At 49.8% G+C, this 21,968-nt stretch overlaps 1 protein-coding gene across 2 annotated transcripts in view; it reads left to right on the top strand.

Annotated features, from left to right (window-relative positions):
* Positions 1-21,968, top strand: part of gucy1b1 (guanylate cyclase 1 soluble subunit beta 1) — a 182,260-nt gene that overhangs the window by 96,562 nt on the left and 63,730 nt on the right. For both annotated transcript variants that reach the window (XM_072495799.1, XM_072495800.1), the window contains exons 7-9: positions 2,206-2,322; positions 2,414-2,547; positions 9,969-10,166. In XM_072495799.1, the coding sequence (XP_072351900.1) occupies positions 2,206-2,322; positions 2,414-2,547; positions 9,969-10,166 (449 nt within the window). The remainder of the gene's footprint in view (positions 1-2,205; positions 2,323-2,413; positions 2,548-9,968; positions 10,167-21,968) is intronic.

Genomic DNA, 21,968 nt, shown 5'->3' with positions numbered 1-21,968 from the left:
GTCCTGAAGGCCGCATTGGAGAACGCTTACCCGGAGATCAGAGGCTGAATGCCCTTGACTGCTGAAGTGTTCCCCGACTGGAAGGGAACATTCCTGCCTGGTGATTGTCGCGCAATGTCTGTTCATTCATTGTCGCAGCATCTGCATGGTCTCGCCAATGTACCACGCTTCGGGACATCCTTTCCTGCAGCGTATTGAGGTAGACAACGTTGGCTGAGTCACACGAGTATGTACCGCATACCTGATGGGTGGTATTCTCACGTGTAATGGTGGTATCCATGTCGATGATCTGGCACGTCTTGCAGAGATTGCCATGGCAGGGTTGTGTGGTGTCGTGGTCACTGTTCTGAAGGCTGGGTAGTTTGCTGCAAACAATGGTTTGTTTGAGGTTGTGCGGTTGTTTGAAGGCAAGTAGTGGGGGTGTGGGGATGACCTTGGCAAGATGTTCATCTTCATCGATGACGTGTTGAAGGCTGTGAAGAAGATGTCGTAGTTTCTCCGCTCCGGGAAAGTACTGGACGACGAAGGGTATTCTGTCGGTTGTGTCCCATGTTTGTCTTCTGAGGAGGTCGGTGCGGTTTTTTGCTGTGGCGCGTTGGAACTGTCGATCGATGAGTCGAGCGCCATATCTTGTTTGTACGAGGGCATCTTTCAACGTCTGTAGATGTCTGTTACGCTCCGCCTCGTCTGAGCAGATCCTGTGTGTACGGAGAGCTTGTCCATAGGGGATGGCTTCTTTAATGTGTTTAGGGTGGAAGCTGGAGAAGTGGAGCATCGTGAGGTTATCCGTGGGATTGCGGTAAAGCGAAGTGCTGAGGTGACCGTCCTTGATGGAGACGAGTGTGTCCAAGAATACAACTGATTTTGGAGAGTAGTCCAAGGTGAGTATGATGGTTGGATGGAACTTATTGATGTCATCGTGTAGTCGTTTCAGTGATTCTTCGCGTGGGTCCAAAGGAAAAAAATGTCATCTATGTATCTGGTGTATAACGTCGGTTGGAGGTCCTGTGCGGTGAGTAGGTCTTGTTCAAACTTGTGCATGAAGATGTTGGCATATTGGGGTGCGAATTTGGTCCCCATGGCTGTTCCGTGCGTCTGGATGAAGAACCTTTAGTTGAAGGTGAAGACGTGATCCAGAATGAAGCGGATGAGTTGCAGAATTGCATCTGGAGATTGGCAGTTGTCGGTGTTGAGTACTGAGGCTGTTGCAGCAATGCCGTCGATATGGGGATGCTGGTATAGAGTGCCGAGACGTCCATTGTGACGAGGAATGTTCCTGGTTCAACTGGTCCATGGGTGCTGAGTTTCTGTAGGAAGTCCGTTGTGTCGCGACAGAAGCTGGGCGTACCTTGTACGATGGGTTTTAAGATGCCCTCGATGTAGCCAGAGAGGTTCTCACATAGGGTCCCATTACCTGAAATGACAGGACGGCCTGGTGTGTTGGCCTTGTGTATTTTCGGGAGGCAGTAGAGATCTCCAATGCGGGGAGTACGTGGGATGAGAGCACGTAGGGTGCTCTGAAGATCTGGATCCAAGGTCTTGATCAGTCTGTTAAGTTGGCGGATGTGCAGCGCTCCGAAAGCTAGTGACATCGAAACAAACCTGTTGGACTTTAACCTGGTGTTGTAAGACTTCATACTGTATTTAATCTTGGAGGGTGGTCTCTTCTAGTCAGTCTCCAGAAAAGGAACCCTTCCTCATCTTCACGGCCTCGAGGAGGACTTTCAAGTCCACATCTGTGTATTGAGGGGCTACCCTATCCTGGGTACCAGGACTACCTTGGTCTGCTTAAATTGGGCCTGGAACTGTACAGTTCTGCCTCAGTTTCCATAACCTCGGATGCCAAACCTATCTCCAAACCAATTGTGAATGTCTGAGCCAGTGACTGTTTCTCCTAGGAGACAGTTTTGAGACTCTGTAATAGCTCTAAGTTCTATTTCCCACCCTTGGAAGGAAGATTCTGCTCCATGATTATGACTCCACGATTTCTAGGTAGGCATTGGTGGTGAGCGAGGCTTCCTGCTGGCTGGTACATACTCATAAAATATGCCCTGTAAAGTAATCATTACCTCTTGAAATGAATGAAGTTTGTTTTGCGCCTTGATTTTCTTCTTAGATGATGGAACTGTTTCATGTTGTGACTTTGATTCATACAAACATCAATAGGCTGCCATTTGGAATTGATCTATTTTCTTCCTGCTCCAGTTGCAGCCTGGAAGCTGTCATCTTCTGTCAGTTTTCTCTTTGGTTCGACCACATATTGACTTTACCTTCCATGGAATCCTTTCACATATTAACACAGTTTTTGTGTTAAGAAGCAAGGTAAACAGTACAATAAAATTCTAACAAAGTCTACATCATGAATGCTGTTGATGCAGTTTTTTGAACATATATTTTCTGACATCCACCCTAGGAAGGTTTACTGAAAGTTGAAAAGACAGAAGCTGATGATGATCTGACTGGTGCTGAAATAAACTGTTTACGTATGAAAGGGCAGATGATCTACTTACCTGAAGCTAATAATGTACTTTTCTTGTGCTCTCCCAGGTATATATTTCATTTGTCCAGAAACTGCTCTCTCACATAAGTATACGTTATTTATCCACATCAACATTATATAAAATATAATAACATTTTGTACATGAATTTAAAAGTGTTTTTTTGTTGATATTAAATCAAAGACCATGATGGCAGCTCAAGAAATAGGAGCAGTGGTAGGTCATCCAGCCCCTCAAGCCTGCTGTGCCATTCAGTGAGATCATGACTGAACCTCCTGAACTTCTACATCAACTCCAGTCTCCTAACTTATCTCCATATGCCTTGATTACCTTAGCGCCCAAAAAGCTATTTGTCTCAGTCCAGAATATACTCATTCATTGAGCATTCACAACCCTCTTGGGACAGAATTCCAATCATACATTACTCTATGAGTGAAGAAACCTCTCATCTTACTCCAAAATGGTTGACCCTCATTCTAGAATCTGCAGTCATGGGAAACAGTATCTCAACAGCCACTCAGCCAATGCCAGATGTTTGTCTAGAATCCCTACAGTGCAGAAGAAGGCCATTCGGCACAACGAGTCTGCACCGACCCTTCGAAAGAGCACCCTACCGAGGCCCAATCTCCCGCCGTAACCCCAGCCAACCTTTGAATGCTGAGTGACAATTTATCATTGTCAATCCACTTAACCTGCACACCTTTGAACTGTGGGAGGAAACCGGAGCACCCGGAGGAAACCCACACGGACACGGGGAGAACGTGCAGACTCCGCAGAGGTTTCAATGTGATCGTCTTTCACTTTTCTGAACTCCAGGGAATATAGGCCTATTCTGCTCAATGTCCTCTCATTCCAGGAATCAACCTCGTGAAGTTTCTCTGCAATTCATTTAGGTCAAATTCCTTAGGTACAAAGACCAAAGCGATACATATTATTCCAGGTGTGGTTTCATCAAAGTCCTATGGAATTGCATCAAGACTTCCTTATTATTAAATTCCAACCTATTTGCAGAAAGTTTAACGTTATCCTCTTAATTGCTTGCAGTACCTGCAAGCTACCTTTCTGTGATTTGTATACAAGGGGCGTCATTCTCCGATCCCCCAGCGGGTCGGAGAATGGCCGTTGGCCGCCGTGAATACCGCCCCCGCCGGTTGCCGAAGTCTCCGGTACCGGAAATTCGGCGGGGGCGGGAATCGGGCCGCGCCGGTTGGCGGGCCCCCCCGCTCGATTCTCCAGCCCGGATGGGCTGAAGTCCCGCCGATAAATTGCCTGTCTCGCCGGCGTAAATTAAAGTACCTATTTACCGGCGGGATAGGCAGCGTGGGCGGGCTCCGGGGTCCTGGGGGCGGCGCGGGGCGATCTGACCCCGGGGGGTGCCCCCACGGTGGCCTGGCCCGCGATCGGGGCCCACCGATCCGCGGGCGGGCCTGTGCCGTGGGGGCACTCTTTCCCTTCCGCCTCCACCCCGGTCTCCACCATGGCGGAGGGGGAAGAGACTCTCCCCACTGCGCATGCACGGGAAACTGCCAGCGGCCGCTGACGCTCCCGCGCATGCGCCGCCCGGAGATGTCATTTCCGCGCCAGCTGGCGGGGCAACAAAGGCCGTTTCCACCAGCTGGCGGGGCAGAAATCCCTCCGGCGCCGGCCTAGCCCCTCAATGTTGGGGCTCGGCCCCCAAAGATGCGGAGCATTCCGCACCTTTGGGGCGGCGCGATGCCCGTCTGATTGGCGCCGTTTTGGGCGCCAGTCGGCGGACATCGCGCTGTTTGGGGAGAATTTCGCCCAAGAACACCCAAATCTCTCTAAATGTCAATATTAGTTCGTTTCTCAACTTTTAAAAACATTCTGTATTTCTACAATTTCTATCCAAAGTGGATAATTCCACACTTCTCAACCCTCTTGATGAATCACTTAACCAGTCTACATCGCCTGTGTTTTGCAACAACTTATTTTCCCAACTACCTTTGTGTCACCAGTAAACTTGGCCCCCTTATTTAACGCATTGATATAAACTGTAAATATCTGAGTTTGAATCCAGTTTATTGCTTCTCTGTGTTTACTGTCCGTGAATCATCAATCTAGTCACATACATTCTCATTTTGTGATATAGAGGAATTTTGGGAAGGGTGAATTATGAGTTATATTTCCTGCCCTTATGGTCTTCTCATACTCTGATATTCTACATAAAGCCATGGATAGGCTATTCCAACTCAGTGCGTTGTTAACTTTAGCTTTTTAGTAAGAATAGCGTATTATCACAAGTAGACTTCAATGAAGTTACTGTGAAAAGCCCCTAGTCTCCACATTCGCCGGTTCGGAGAGGCAGGTATGGAAATTGACCTCGCACTGCTAGCATTGTTCTGCATTACAAGCCAGTTGTTCAGCCCACTGTGCTAAACCAGCCCGGATAGAGAGATCTGGGCCGGGATTCTCTGCTACCCGGCGTGGCAGGCCATACCGGTGCCGAGGAGTGGCGTGAACCACTCCGATGTCGGGCCGCCTGGAAGGTGCAGAATTCTCCGCACCTTCAGGGGCTAGGCTGGTGCCAGTGGGGTTGGCGCCGCACCAGCTGGCGGGGAAGGGTTTGGCGCCGTGCCAACCGGTGGCGAAGAGCCTCCGCCTGCCGGCGCGAGTTGGCGCATGCGCGGGAGCTCCAGGGCAGAGAGGAACCCCCTTCCGCATGCGCTGGGATGTACTGCCGTCATCCCAGCGCATGCGCAAGGGGGTTCATCTCTGCGCCGGCCGTGGTGGACCGTTACACCTGCCGGCGTGGAGGGAAAGAGTGCCCCCACGGCACAGGCCCGCCTGCGGATCGGTGGGCCCCAATCGCGGGCCAGACCACCGTGGGGGCACCCCCTGGAGCCGGATCCCCCCCACGCCCTTCGAGGACTCCGCAGGCCACCCGCAGAGCCAGGTCCCGCCGGTAAGGTCCTGGTCTAATTTACGCCGGTGGGACCGGCCGAAAACAGTGGCCACTCAGCCCATCACAGGGCGGAGAATCGCCGGGGGGGGCGCTGCCTGCGGCCCCGACCGGCACGGCACGATTCCCACCCCCGCAGAAAAAACAGTGCCGGAGAATCCGGCAGCCGGTGTTGGGGCGGAGGGGCGGGATTCACGCCGCTCACCGGCGATTCGCCAACCCGGCGGGGAGGTCGGAGAATCCCGTCCCTGATGTGCTCTGATGAATTGTTGGCGTTATGAATGGACTTTTAAATATTTTTCACCATCATTCAAAGGGTTGCAATACTTATACTTGTTAACTTAGAAACTTCAAAGCAAATGAAATTGCATATGAATTAGGAGAAGAAGTAGTCCACACGGCCTCTCGAACCTGCTCCACCATACCATAAGATCATGGCTAACCTCTCCAATCTTTCCTCATAAGACTACCTGCCATTCCTAATATTAGTCTAGTAAACCTTCTCTGAACTGGTTCTTATATATTTACATCTTTTCTTAAATAAGGATGTGCAGGTTAGGTGGATTGGCCATTCTAAATTGTCCCTTAGTGTCCAATCGTTAGGCAGGGTTATGGGGTTACAGATATAGGTGGGGGTGGGGATGGACCTAGGTAGGGTGCTCTTTCAAAGGGTCGGTGCACATTTGATGGGCCTAATAGCCTCCTTCTGCACTATAGGGATTCTATGATTCTATGACCAGTGCTGTACTCAATACTCCAGATGTGGTCTCACCAGTGCCCTTTACAACCGAAGCATAACTTCCCTACTTTTGTAATCACTTGCCTTTTTAAAAATTTATGCATGAGCACACCCAGATCCATCTGTACCTCAAGAGCTCTGCAATCTCTCACTACTTAGATAGTAAGTAAACTTATAATAGATTATTATTATTATAACTTTATTTTTTATTCTTCTTGCCCAAATAGACAATTTTGCATTTGTTCACATTATACTCCCATTTGCCAGATTCATTTTGCCCATTCACTGAAACTATCTAGGTCCCTTTGTAGCCCTCTTTATCCTCGGCACAATTTACTTTCCTACCTATCCTTGTGTCATCAGCAAATTTAGCAACCATGCCTTCAGTCTCTTCATCCAAGTCATTGACATAAATTTCAGTGCCCCAGCACTGATTGCTGTGGTAAACCATTCACCACATCCTGCCAACCAGAAAAAGACCCATTTATGCCTCCCTCTGTTTCCTGTTAGCTAGCTAATCTTCAATCCATGTCAATATGTTACCCCCTACACCGTAGCCTTTCTGCAATAATCTTTGATATGGCACCTTATCAAATGCCTTCTGGAAATCTAAGTACAGTACATTCATCAGTTCCCCCTTCATTCATTGCACAAGGAACTCCTTCAAAGAACCCAAATAAATTGGTTAAACATGATTTCCCTTTCAAAAAACCAGTTGACTCTGCCTGATTGCCTTGAAGTTTACCAAGCGACCTGCTATAACATTAATAATGGCTTCTAACATTTTCCCTATGACAGATGTTAGGCTAACTGCTCTGTAGTTTCCTGCTTTCTGACTCCCTCCCTTTTTGAATAAAGGAGTTACATTTACTATCTTCCAATCTAATGGAACCTTCGCTGAATCTATGTATCAACTATTTCATTAGCTACTTCTTTCAAGACCTGAGAGTGAAGTCCATCCGGACCTGGGGATTTGTCAGTCCGCAGACACAATAATTTGCTCAATACTACAACCCTGATGATTGTATTTTTTGAGTTCCTCCCTCTCTTCCATTTCCATTTTGAAGACTGGTGTAAAATAGCTGCTTTATTCATCTGCCATAGCCCTAGTTCCATTTTCAATTCCCCAGACACACTTTCTACAGGACCAACGCTCACTTTGTTAACTCTTTTCTTAATTAAATATTTATTGATACTCTTATCATCCGTCTTTACATTACTAGCTAGCTTTCTCTTGTATTCTAGTTTTTCCCTTCTAATTAATCTTTTTGTCATTATTTGATATTCTTTCCAATCTTCTGATCTGCCACTTGTCTGTGCACAAATATATTCCTTTTTTTAAAGTTTAATACTGTATTTCACATTTTTTGGTTAACGTTAAAAAAAAATTCTCATTGGAATGTGTGTATTCTGAAATATCCCGTTAAATGTCGATCACTGAACATTTGTTGACATATCCCTTCAGCACATTTTCCAGTTCACTTTAGCTAGCTCTGCTTTCATGCCCTAATAATTGCCCATATTTACGTTTAAAAATACTTGTCTTGGACACACTTTTCTCTACCTCAGCCCAAATGTAAAACTCAATCATATTATGATCGCTGCTACCTAGGAGAGTCTTCACTGTGAGGTTATCAATTAATCCTATCTCAGTGCACAATGCCAGGTCTGGTATAGCCTGCTCTCTGGTTGGCTCCAGAACATGCTGTTCTAAGAAACTATCCCAAAAACGTTCTACAACTCTTTATCTACACTCCCTTTGCCCATCTGACTTTTCCAATCTTTAAAATTCCCCATGATTGTCACTGTACTTTTCTGACATGCTCCATTATCTTCTTCTTTTATATTCTCACCTACTGTGGGGAGCCTGTACACCACTCCCACAAGTGTCTTCGTGCCTTTATCATTTCTCATCTCAACCCAATCTGCTTCTTCATCCTAGTTTCCTGAACTTGGATCGTTCCACTGTAATGTGCGAATACCACCATTAATGAACAGAGTCAGTTCCACCTTTTCTTAACTTCCTGTCCTTCTTAAATGTCACAACCCTTTCAATATTCAGGTCTCAATCTATGCCATCTCTCTGTAGTGGCAATCAGGTCATACTTATTCATTTCTATTTGTGCTATCAGTTCATTTGTTTTGTTTTGAATGCTATGTGCATTTAGCTACAGAGCCTTTAGTTTTTCCCTTTTATTATTTTTGTAGTTGCCATATCTGCTGATTTACTCTCAGATTCGTATTCTCTGTTCCTTCCTCATGGTACATATTTGTATCCTTCTCTCTACTATTTGGTGTACCACATCTTCCCCAATTTGGTCCCTTGCCCCACTGTTCAATTTTAAATTCTCTCTACTTCCCCAGTTATGCGGCTCACTAGAACATTAGCCCCTGCACCGTTCAGGTCCCAATGGTACTGGTCTAACTTTCCCCAGGAATTAGGGCCAGTGCCTGATGAACCGGAACCCACTTCTTCCACACCAGTCTTTGAACCACACATTCATTTATCTAATCCTATTTGTCGTATGCTGAGTTGCACATGGCTCAGGTATTAATCCAGAAATTATTAACTTTGAAGTTCTTCTTCTTAATCTGGTGCCTAGCTCCTCAATCTGACTATGTAGAACCTCCTCCCTCATCCTGCTGATATCATTGGTATCTACATGGACCATGACCACCGGATCCTACCCCCCACACTGAAAGTTCCTCGCCAGGACTGAGGAGATGCTCCTGAACCTTGGCACCAGACAGGCAACACAGCAGTCTGGATTCACGCACCTTGCGACAGAAGTGTCAATCTTGCTAAGTATACTGTACCCTACAATCACTATATTCTTATGCGCTGTCTGCACTGGAATGGCATCCTGCACCACCGTGCTGTGGTCAGTCAGCTTATCCACCCTGCAGCCCCACTCTCATTCAAACAACCTGAAAGAACCTCAAACCTGTTGGGCAATTGCAGAGGCTTTTGCACTGGGTCCCCTTACCTGCTTCAGCTACAGTCACGCTCTCCTGTCCCTCGCCACTTTCCAGACCAGAAGATCCTATCTTAAGGGTTGTGACCACCTCCTGAAACAAAGCATCCCAGCAACTCTCGCCCTCCCTGCTGTGTCGAAGTGTCCACAGCTCAGCCTCCAACTCAATGAGTCTGAGCCGAAGCTCCTCAAGCTGCAGGCACTTACTACAAACGTGCTTGCCCTGGTTCCAACCAGTATCCATGAGCAACCACATGCTGCAGCCTTGACACATCACCTGTCCTGCCATACTTATGAGCTTTAACTAATTACTTAATTATTTAATTTAATTATTTATTTCCTTTTAGATATTCATTAATATGATCTCAAATTCCTGTGCTATTTTAAGCCTCAGGAAAATAGATCTTGCCCATTACCGAATACTCAACAACAACTCACTTCTTTCCCTGCAGTAGAACAGAAAAAAATTCCTACAGGGTGAAAACATTAGAAAAAGCAAAGGAATAGATTACTCCGCTCCTCACTGAACTCCCTAAGCTCACCAAACTTCTACACTCTGTGTGAAACTCCACTCAGTTCTGTTGCACAGGTACAGCAAGACTAGTTCAAGCCAGTTTCCTTAATTGACTATGTCAGCTGCTGCCAGTGGGTAGCTTCTATCTCCCTACTTGGGTCCCTGGATGAGACTCACAAGTTAAATAATACTTGCAGTTAAATGTTAAACAAAAATCCAAAAAGTATTAGATTTTTAGAAAGATAGTTTCCCTAAGCTCACCAAATTGTTCTGTTTACCAAATCCTTCAGTAAAGAAAAACACTTTCTCATATTCAATTCAGTGTAATGAACTTGGACGATCTGACCAGGAGAGGCCTTTATCTCAGTGATATTCCACTACATGATGCGACGCGTGATCTCGTTCTGCTAGGCGAGCAGTTCAGAGAAGAGTACAAACTGACACAGGAACTAGAAATTTTGACTGATCGACTTCAACATACACTACGAGAATTGGAAGATGAAAAGAAAAAGACAGACAGGTAAGCTGCCATCACGGAGAGGCTTTGTATGCATGTCTTGTTGCCAATATAAACTGTCAAGCCAACAGCTGAGAATACAGCTGATGAAATAATTATTTCATGCCTGGTTAGACCAGAGAAACTAGGACTTGTAGTGGAGAATATTAAGATCCAATTTAATAGTTACGGAAAATTATGAGGGATTTTCCACAAGCAAGAAGATCAGTACAAGAGACACACAGATTTAGAATAATTGTGAAAAGCGCCAGCACTGAGATGGGGAGAAATTTTGGACTCAGCAAGTTGTTATGATTTGGAATACATCGGTGGTGGAAGCAGATTCAATAGTAACTTTCAAACGGAAACTAGATAGATACTTGAAAAAGAAAAGAAAAAATCAGTGGTGAGGGGAAAGAGCAGGAATTGGGACTAATTGATAGTTTTTTTCAGAGAGGTGGAACAGATATGATGAATGACTAACCTATTTTTTTCATGTTATGCTAGGATTCTATGATTTATTCACAATATCTTGATACAAATTGGGTATAAGGAAAAACAGTGGTCTAGGGCAGCACGGTAGCATAATGGTTAGCACAATTGCTTCACAGCTCCGAGGTCCCAGGTACGATTCCCGGCTGGCTTCGGTCACTGTCTGTGCGGAGTCTGCACGTTCTCCCCGTGTGTGCGTGGGTTTCCTCCGGGTGCTCCGGTTTCCTCCCACAGCCCAAAGATGTGCAGGTTAGGTGGATTGGCCATGCTAAATTGCCCTTAGTGTCCAAAATTGCCCTTAGTGTTGGGTGGGGTTACTGGGTTATGGGGATGGGGTGAGGGTGTGGGCTTGGGTAGGGTGCTCTTTCCAAGAGCTGGTGCAAACTCGATGGGCCGAATGGCCTCCTTCTGCACTGTAAATTCTATGATAATCAGGCATAAACCAGACACTGAATGCAATTTTCATCTCTCTACCAAACTGTTTGCATTGGTGAAACTAGGAGAAGAGAGTAAAAATAAGCTTATTACTTATACCCCAATAATGCTCACAAAATCCAATTTTTAACAAGTCTTGATTTAAATGATCCTACTAGAAACCTTTTATTAATTGCAAATCAATGCCGTTTAATGTCTTCGGGATACCGGTGCCATATTTGGCAATATCGTTGAGGTATCTACCCAGTGGTAAAGCTGCTTGATATTAATAGATTATACAGGGTGGAATGCGGTCCCATCCTGCACAACTTAAAGAGATCACGAGAGAAATGATTTGAAATATTATTAATTTATTGATTTGAATCTTCAGGATGACCCGAATACTTGGCAAGTCTTCAGTTACTTAAATTATGCCTTCTGAATACCCGAAGAGTTCAAACATGCCCACCACTCATTGAAGTACCTAGTTGGTGAGCGACCAAAATGGAAAAGTTCACTTGACATTAGACTTTGTCGGGTGCATGCAGTTTAAATGTTGGAGAGAGCGCATGAACCTCCAAGCACCTCATCTGCCAGACCCTTTAAGTAGCAACTGTCCCATGTGTGGGGCAGATTTTGCATCAGACTTATCAGCTCTCTCAGAAGCAATTGAACCTGAGTGGAAGAAAGACATTCTTGATCCCATGGGCAGCCTAAGAAGAAGTATGTATCTCTTAGCCTCTCCCCTCAGAACCTTTGCCTTTTTTTCCTTTTAGATATCCAATCTCACCCGCAATGGATGACCATTAAGAAGAGAGTGATGATGTCATTTGATTTCACACGTGCAGTCACCAGCTTAGATGCTGACAATGCATGTATTTTAGAGAATAGTTTAGATGTGAGGATCTGCTCAAGGTGAGACATGTGCTGAAGCCAGGGCAGGAATACGAATAACAGAGAGCGAGGTTGAACACATTCTGTTGCAGAGGACTCAGATGAGGCTTCATTGGGAAATCAACAGAAAAATGGTAATGGATTTGCAGAAACAAATTACTTGGGGCATTTAGAAGCCTACCAGAAAACTTGCATTCGGTGTATGGGCACGATTTAACTAAATGGGAACTCCTCAGTGTGGTGAGAGATTGGGACACCGTTTAAAAGTGGCGTCTTGATCTCTGGAGCCCCCGACGCCACCTCCAACGCCCCAAAACCCAACTCATTATGAGGGGTCCCTGGGCCCCCCCCCACACACTCCCCAACACCCGTGCAGGGCACCCTGGCCTGATCACCGCTGCGTGAACAATGCCAGCATGGCACCTTGGCAATGCCAAGCTGGCACCCATATGGCACTGCCAGGTTAACAGGCTGGCAGTGCCTAGGTACCCAGGTGGCACCAGCAGTGCAAGGGTTCCACCCTTCCCAAAGGGCAGGCACCGAGGGCCTCCAATCCCCACGAGTGCTGTTCCATCTGGTCCTGATTTGTGGAGACCAGTATTGAACGACATTCGCCCGAGGTCTCTGAGGCAAAGAGGATAGATTCCAATTCTTCAATGCTTTGGGAAACTGTTCATTAGCTTTCTCGATATAACATACAGAATTGCCGAAAAGTGATCCTGTCACAATGGGCGGGATTCACATCGCAACATCGGTGGAGATCACGTTAGATCTCACGAGGCATTGCGACCCGGGTAGATCCCGGGAGCGGAGTTTCCCGGATCCTGTCAGCCATGTTGCACCACGGCGAGCTGCTTTTTGGGTGCAGCGTGACCATTCGATCACACCCTATGTTTACAGTAGAAGAAACAAAACACAAATCCCAAGAATAGTAGAAAATTAAGACATAACAGGGAGGAAGGTGTCATGATATTCAAACACACACATCATGATGGACACACTAACAGGCAAATCAGAGTACACAACACCACAACCAATCACAGACAAGAACACCAACCACATAAAAAGCACGAGCACGACACCTGGTGGTCAGTAGGTCTGGGGAGAAGGGAACAAGAAAGAGCTGTTGAAACACCACAAGCAGGGAGCCCCCCACGTGCAGAGTGCAAAGACCAAACTGTAAATAGTGAGTTTAAATAAAGAAGCGTTGTACCATATGCAACTGTGTTGGCTCATCTGTGTGTCAGAACACCCAACACCACATGGTACAGGAGTGGATCGATACCTGCCTACTAACCTGCCATTCTGGACATGGACCACACCGACGGACCGCAGCCGATGCAAGTCACGGGGAACCTAGGCACCAACTGGAAGCTCTACAGGCAGCGATTTGACCTGTACATCCGTGCCACCGAAAAACAGAATGCCTCGGATGATTCGAAGATTGCAATGCTCCTCTTCTACGCAGGCCCGTACCCAACCGATGTCTTTAGCTCACTGGTGTTCGAAGAAGGCGAAAACCAGGCCAAATATGACACGGTCATCCTCAAACTGGACCAGCACTTTCAAGCTGAAGTAAACGAAAGTTTCGAAAGATACATCTTTCAGCAACGCCTGCAAGGTAAGGAGGAACTTTTTCAACCCTTTTTGACGCACCTCCGGATTCTAGCGCAGTCCTGCGGTTACGGCACCACTACAGAGTCCATGATCAGGGACCAGATTGTTTTTGGCGTTGCCTCTAGTGGCCTACGCCAGCAGCTTTTTAAAATGAAAAGCCTCACCTTAGCGTCTGCTGTGGAAGCCTGTGTCCTCCATGAAAATGCTACCTGCCGTTTTGCCCGATTTCAGGCGTCCGAGTTGGCACGGAGGGGGTCCCCAGCCGTCGAATCGGCAAGCCAGGCCGCCCACGACGTTGAACGCATCCAGGCCGTCGATTTCTTCCCGCCCCACGGCCCGGACGACAGCGGCCGCTTCCCGCGCTTTTCGCGGTCTCCCGCGCAGGTGCGCGCCAAAAATAACGGCCACAACGAGGGACGCACTGCGCAGGCGCGCCCACCGCAAGATCGCACTGCGCATGCGCAGTGGCGCAATGAACGCCGTGACGTCATGACGTGCAGCAATTGTGGAGGTCTACACTTAAAAGGGCAATGTCCTGCAAAAAACCGACAGTGCAACAGATGTGCCATGATGGGCCACTACGCAGCCCGCTGTCGTGCGGCTCAACCCATGGATCCGGCGCATCCTCGACAACCTCGCACACGAGTCAGGACCGTCCAGCCCACGCATCAAGACTTCCAGTTAAGTGATGCAGATGACCAGGATGACTTCCGAGTTGCCGTCATTGATGTCAACAAGGTCAATGCCATCAATCCAGACGATGAGTGGTGTGCCACCCTGACGGTCAACCGATCGCGCGTCGCCTTCCGTCTGGACACCGGCGCATCCGCCAACCTGATTGCTTACTCTGCAGTCCAGGCCATGAAGGTCAAACCACCCATCACACCATCCCGGCTTAAGATGGTTGACTATAACGGGAACGTTATCCCGTCCATAGGATCTTGCCAGCTACAGGTGACTCACAAGAGGTACACGGCCACACTCCCCTTCGAAGTTGTGGGCTCATCAAAGGACTCGTTACTGGGCGCACAAGCGTGTAAGGTCCTTCACCTGGTACAGCGCATTATGTCTCTCTCTCCAGATGAGATATCCGACTTCCCGGATGCTGAGTTCCACGCGAATCTCCATTCCCTCCTCGCTCACAACCAGGAGGTTTTTGAAGGCATGGGGACATTGCCACACACGTACAAGATTCGACTCAGACCGGACGCCATCCCTGTCGTTCACGCACCTCGCAGGGTTCCTGCGCCTCTCAAAGACCGCCTCAAGGCACAACTGCAGATTCTTCAGGACCAAGGGGTCCTATCCAAGGTCACGGAGCCCACGCCATGGGTCAGCTCCATGGTCTGTGTAAAGAAGCCCTCTGGCGAGCTCCGTATATGTATAGATCCAAAAGATCTGAACAACAACATCATGCGGGAACACTATCCCATCCCGAAACGAGAAGACCTCACCAGCGAGATGGCGCGAGCCAACATATTCACTAAATTGGATGCGTCCAAAGGATTCTGGCAGATCAAACTGGACCCGGCCAGCCGAAGACTATGCACATTCAACACCCCTTTTGGCAGATTCTGCTACAACCGGATGCCATTCGGCATCATTTCGGCATCTGAAGTATTCCACCGCATTATGGAGCAGATGATGGAAGGCATCGAAGGGGTACGTGTATATGTGGACGATATCATCATTTGGTCCACCACTCCGCAGGAACACATGCGTGTTCTTCGACGTGTCTTCACCCGCATACGGCAAAATGGCCTGCGTCTCAACCGTGCGAAGTGTGCTTTCGGCCAGACGGAGCTGAAATTCCTCGGGGACCACATCTCAAGGTCCGGGGTCCGTCCCGATGCAGACAAGGTTAGCGCCATCACAGCCATGCCACGACCGGCTGACAAGAAGGCTGTCTTAAGATTCCTGGGCATGGTCAACTTCCTTGGGAAGTTCATTCCCAACCTGGCTTCTCATACAACAAACATGCGCCATCTCGTAAAAAAATCGACGGAATTCAACTGGCACCAGTCGCATCAGCGGGAATGGGAGGAGCTCAAGCACAAACTGGTCACGGCACCAGTGCTGGCCTTCTTTGACACGACTCGCCCTACAAAGATCTCAACAGACGCCAGCCAATCTGGTATAGGAGCGGTACTCCTGCAAAAAGACAGCACGTCATCATGGGCCCCGGTTGCGTATGCCTCACGAGCCATGACCCCTACCGAACAGCGCTACGCGCAAATCGAAAAAGAATGCCTGGGCTTGTTAACTGGACTGGACAAGTTCCACGACTATGTGTATGGCCTGCCACGATTCACGGTCGAAACTGACCACCGCCCCCTGGTCAACATCATTAACAAAGACCTGAACGACATGACTCCTCGCCTCCAGCGCATCTTACTTAAACTCAGGAGGTACGATTTTGAACTGATCTACACTCCGGGGAAGGAACTCATCGTGGCGGACACTCTTTCCCGAGCAGTGAGCACACCACCAGATGCGGAGGGGTTCGTGCGTCAAATTGAGGCACACGTGACTCTGACAGCAGCAAATCTGCCAGCTGATGATCCTAGTCTGGCCCACATACGCGCAGAGACGGCGACTGACCCTCTGCTGCAGCGAGTGATGCGCCACATGACGGAAGGGTGGCTAAAAGGGCAGTGCCCCCAGTTTTATAATGTGCGAGATGATCTCACCAATATAGACGGGGTCCTTATGAAATCGCATAGGATCGTTATTCCACACAGTGTGCGCCAGATGATTCTTCGTCAACTACACGAAGGCCACTTGGGCGTCGAAAAATGCAGACGAAGGGCCCGGGAGGCGGTATATTGGCCGGGTATTAATGAAGACATAGCCAACATGGTGCTCAACTGCACAACCTGTCAGAGGTTTCAGCCAGCGCAACCTCCGGAAACACTTCTACCACACGAGATGGTGACGTCCCCCTGGGCGAAGGTGGGTGTTGACCTATTTCACGCGCTCGGCAGAGATTACATTGTTATTATAGACTACTTCTCAAACTACCCGGAAGTCATGCCTCTCCATGATCTGACGTCGTCCGCAGTCATTGGGGCCTGCAAGGAAACGTTTGCTCGCCATGGCATTCCAAGGACTGTCATGTCAGACAATGGACCTTGTTTTGCCAGCCGTGAATGGTCGTCCTTTGCCGCAGCATATGGTTTCACTCATGTGACATCCAGCCCTCTGCATCCACAATCGAACGGGAAGGCTGAAAAGGGTGTCCACATCGCAAAGCGGCTCCTGTGCAAGGCGGCTGATGCCGGATCGGACTTTAACCTTGCCTTGCTGGCCTATCGATCGGCCCCGTTATCCACGGGCCTCTCGCCAGCGCAGCTACTAATGGGTCGCTCCCTCAGGACGACGGTACCTTCCGTCCTGGCACCGACAACAGACCATGAGGCGGTTCTTCGGAACATGCAACTGCAGCGTGATCGCCAGAAAGGTCGGTACGACACACGAGCGACGGACCTGCCCCCCCTGTCCTCCGGAGACAAAGTACGCGTCCATCAACCGTATGGTGGCTGGTCAGCACCGGCCGAAGTCCTCCGACAAGTGGCTCCCCGCTCGTTCCTGGTTCGCATGCCGGATGGTTCCGTGCGTCGCCGCAATCGGCGCGCCCTTCGCCGACTTCCACGCTCACAGCCACACAGCACGCCAGATCCTCAACAGGCTTCCGAGGATGACTTTGTGGAGCTGCCGCACATCACGCCCTTTCCATCGCCACCCATGGCCATGCCTGCACAGCAGCCGGTGGTTCTTGATCCACCCTTGAGGCGGTCAACCCGAATTCGTCGCAAACCCATTAGAATGGACTTATAATACAGTTCATATGTTTAATCAGTTGCACAATTTTACATGATAACCTGTTGTTGTTTATCGTTCCAGATGTCGTCTGACTGGACAACTGTTCAAGTTTTTTTTTTTCTTCTTCTCTCGTTCGCATTTCTGTTATGTTATGGTACAACTGGATTCATGTGACGCACTCGACATCGCCCCATGTACATAGTTCCGTCATAGACACATGCTGCACACGGCACGCACACACTCTTAGATGCACTCACGTCACGATCATATTTAATACCACGTAGGCACATATCTTTGTAAAAAGGGGGGATGTCATGATATTCAAACACACACATCATGATGGACACACTAACAGGCAAATCAGAGTACACAACACCACAACCAATCACAGACAAGAACACCAACCACATAAAAAGCACGAGCACGACACCTGGTGGTCAGTAGGTCTGGGGAGAAGGGAACAAGAAAGAGCTGTTGAAACACCACAAGCAGGGAGCCCCCCACGTGCAGAGTGCAAAGACCAAACTGTAAATAGTGAGTTTAAATAAAGAAGCGTTGTACCATATGCAACTGTGTTGGCTCATCTGTGTGTCAGAACACCCAACACCACAGAAGGAACTTAAAACAATTTCCAGAGAAAAAGGCTGCAGAGATTGTGGATGCATCGATTATAAATAAACGTAGATGTTGCCACCGTGCCAGAAGACTATAAGCTGCACTTCCTTGGTGAGTGAGCTGACTGGTGGTGATTTAACCTGATGTTCGCCACACCTCAGGCGAGGGACAAGGTTGAGAATGCAAAGCCTTCATGAATGACCTCAGCCGGAGTCACTTTACATGTGGAGTTCGCATATTCTCCCCGTGTCTGCGTGGGTTTAAGCCCCACACCCAAAAAGATGTGCAGGGTAGGTGAATTGGTCAATTTTTTCCAATTAAGTGAATTTCCCTTAATTGGAAAAAGAAATTGGGTACTCAAAATTTTTTTTAAAAATGAATAATCTCAACCAAATCAGGAATATGAACCTGGGGCGTCATTCTCCGACCCCCCGCCGGGTCGGAGAATGGCCGTTGGCCGCCGTGAATCCCGCCCCCGCCCCCGCCGAAGTCTCCGCTCCCGGAGATTGGGCGGGGGCGGGAATCCAGCCGCGCCGGTTGGCGGGACCCCCCGCTGGATTCTCCGGCCCGGATGGGCCGAAGTCCCGCCCAGGAATTGCCTGTCCCGCCGACGTAAATCAAAGCTGGTATTTACCGGCGGGACCAGGCAGCGTGGGCGGGCTCCGGGGTCCTGGGGGGGGGCGCGGGGCGATCTGACCCCGGGGGGTGCCCCCACGGTGGCCTGGCCCGCGATCGGGGCCCACCGATCCGCGGGCGGGCCTGTGCCGTGGGGGCACTCTTTCCCTTCCGCCTCCGCTACGGCCTCCACCATGGCGGAGGCGGAAGAGACTCTCCCCACTGCGCATGCGCGGGAAACTTTCAGCGGCCGCTGACGCTCCCGCGCATGCGCGGGGAAACTGACAGCGGCCGCTGACGCTCCCGCGCATGCGCCGCATTTCCGCGCCAGCTGGCGGGGCAACAAACGCCATTTCCGCCAGCTGGCGGGGCGGAAATCCCTCCGGCGTCGGCCTAGCCCCTCAATGTTGGGGCTAGGCCGCCAAAGATGCGGAGACTTCCGCACCTTTTTGCCGGCGCGATGCCCGTCTGATTTGCGCCAGCTTTGGCGCCAGTCGGCGGGCATCCCGCCGTTGGGGGAGAATTTCGCCCCTGGTGTTCACATCGATCCGCATCATGGGCGGGATTCTCTCAGCCCAGAGCCGGGCCGGAGAATCCCCACGACCAGGCCACGCCACCCCGATGCCTGCACGCGATTCTCCACGGAGAATTGGCGCCGGCGTGTTTGGCGCGGCGCCGGTCGCGGGCTGCTCTAGGCAGCCGGACCGCTAATTCTCGGCCCCGGATGGGCCGAGCGGCCGCAGATAAAATGCTGAGTCTTGCCGGCACCGTCCACACCTGCTCGCAAGGGTCGGGTGGCAGCCTGTGGAGGAGGGAGGAGACTCCGACCCTGGGGTATGGCTCCGATGCGGCCAGGCCCGCGATCGGGGCCCACTGATCGGCGGGCCGGCCTCTCTGTCCTCCGGCCTCTTTTCCTACGTGCTGGCCCCGTACTCCTGCGCCATGTTGCGTCGGGGCCGGGCCGTTGAAGGAGGCCACCGCGCATGCGCGCGTTGCCGCCGGCGCCACTGCGCATGTGCGTGTTGGAGCCGGTGTCACTGCACATGCACAGATCCTGCGGCGCCCAGTTCGCACCGGGATTGGCAGCTAAATCGGCATGAACCACTCCAGCGTTGTGCTGGCCCCCTGTAGGGACCAGAATTACTCCTAGCAGTGGCCCGTTCACGCCGTCGTAAAACGCTTGCAACTTAAGGGGCTTGCAACTATTTTGATTAAACCAATTAAACTAAATTAAACCAGCTGAGAGACAAAGTAATATGGCCAGCCTCTTAAAGGGGTTCTGCCCTTACTAATGTATTTATCCCACCTCTTATCAGTGCAGCACCACATGCTTTTCCTTGTTGCCCGCCATTTCTAAATATCGAACATTCTTGAATATTCAGTTTCCAATCTTGGTCACATTGTAGCCATGTTTTCATTCTGGCAATTAGATCGTACCCATTTACCTCTATTTGTGCCTTTAAACATCTACCTTGTAAATGCTGTATGCATTTAGGTAGAGTGCCCTTAACTTTGTCTTTTTAATGTGGGCGGCACGGTAGCACAGTGGTTAGCACTGTTGCTTCAGTGCACCAGGGACCCAGGTTCGATTCCCAGCTTGGGTCACTACCTGTGCGTACTCTGCACATTGCCTGCGTGGGTTTCCTCCGGGTGCTCCAATTTCCTCCCACATGTCCCAAAAGACGTGCTTGTGAGGTGAATTGGACATTCTGAATTCTCCCTCGGTGTACCTGTGGCGGCGAGGGGATTTTCACAGTAACTTCATTGCAGTATTAATGTAAGCCTACTTGTGACACTAATAAAGATTATTATTATTAAACATTATTCCGCTTTCTAAGCCGATTTGATCTTGCCTTAATTTCGCCTGCCTTCTAATTTCGCCTGCTACTTTTCCATTTCCTTTTATCTACTTCCTGCTATGCTTCGTTCCAACTTGAGCTATACCTCATATTATCATCCCCTGACAAGCTAGTTTAAACTCTCGCTAACAACACCAGCAAATCTCCCTGCGAGCATATTAATTCCGTTCCTGTTAAGTGTAACCCATCCATCTTGTACAAGTCTCACTTGTCCCCAGGACCGGTCCCACTGCCACAGGAATCTGGGGCGGGATTCTGTCAGCCCGGGGCCGGAGAATCCCTGCGACTGGCGCGAATCGTGCCACACTGCCCCGACGCAAAGTAGAGAATTGGTGCCGGCGTGGTTGGCGTGGCGCCGGTCGGGGGCTGCTCTACGCGGCCTGGGATGGACCGAGCGGCTGTCGTGAAAAACCCGAGTCCCGTCGGCGCTGTCCACACCTGCTCTCAGCTGGCGGGAACACGGCGTGGAAGGGTCGGGGGGGCGGCCTGTGGGGAGGGAGGGAGGGGGGGAACCCGCGATCGGGGCCCACCAATCGGCGGGCCGGCCTCTCTGGCTGGGGGCCTCCTTTCCTCTGCGCTGGCCCCTGTAGCCCTGCGCCATGTTGCGTCGGAGCCGATGCGTTGAAGGGAGCCACTGCACATACGCGCATTGGCGTTGGTGCCACTGCGCATGTGCGCGTTGGTGCCAGTGCCAATGCGCATGCCCGGATCCCGCGGCACCCAGTTCACGACAGGGTCAGCAGTTGTAGCGGCGTGAACCGCTCCACTGCCGTGCTGGCACCCGCCCAGAATTGCTGATCCTGAGGCCGTGTTGACGCCGTCGAGAAACGCGATGGCGTTTCTGATGGCGTCAACACTTAGCCTTAGGATCACAGAATCCCGCCCCTGTTGTCCGCTCTCCCACACTAATTCTCCAGCGAAGTGTTCAACCATTCAATCCTCCTATTCCTACTCTCAGTAGCATGTGGCACTGGAAGTAACCTGAGATGTGAAGACATTAGAGAGGGTGCAGAGAATATCCACGAGAATGGTTCCAGGGACGAGGAACTTTGGTTATGAAGAAAGATTGAAGAAGTTGGAACTGTTCTCCTTGAAGAGAACGTTAAGAGTAGATTTGGTAGAGGTATTCAAAAGCATGAGGGGTCCAGACGGAGCAGATAGGAAAACTGTTCCTATTGGTGGAAGGATCGAGAACCAGAGGACCCAATTTAAGGTGATGGCAAAAGCAGCAACAACAAACTGATTTTTACACAGTGAGTAGTTAGGATCTGGAAAATACAGCTTTGAGGTGGAGCAAATTCTGAAAAGAAAGATTTGCAGGGCTATGGGGAAAAGATATGGGGATGGCAGGTAAATTTCTCTTGCAGAGGGCAGGCCTATAAACATGACAGACCAAATGGCAGACTTCTGGGGTGGGATTCTCTGACCCTCCGCCGGGTCGGAGAATCGCCAAGGGCTGGCGTGAATCCCGCCCCCGCCGGTTGCCGAATTCTCCGGC

This window comes from Scyliorhinus torazame, chromosome 3, assembly GCF_047496885.1.
Source record: "Scyliorhinus torazame isolate Kashiwa2021f chromosome 3, sScyTor2.1, whole genome shotgun sequence".
Classification (NCBI taxonomy): Eukaryota; Metazoa; Chordata; class Chondrichthyes; order Carcharhiniformes; family Scyliorhinidae; genus Scyliorhinus; species Scyliorhinus torazame.
This window is presented reverse-complemented; position numbering and strand designations above follow the sequence as displayed.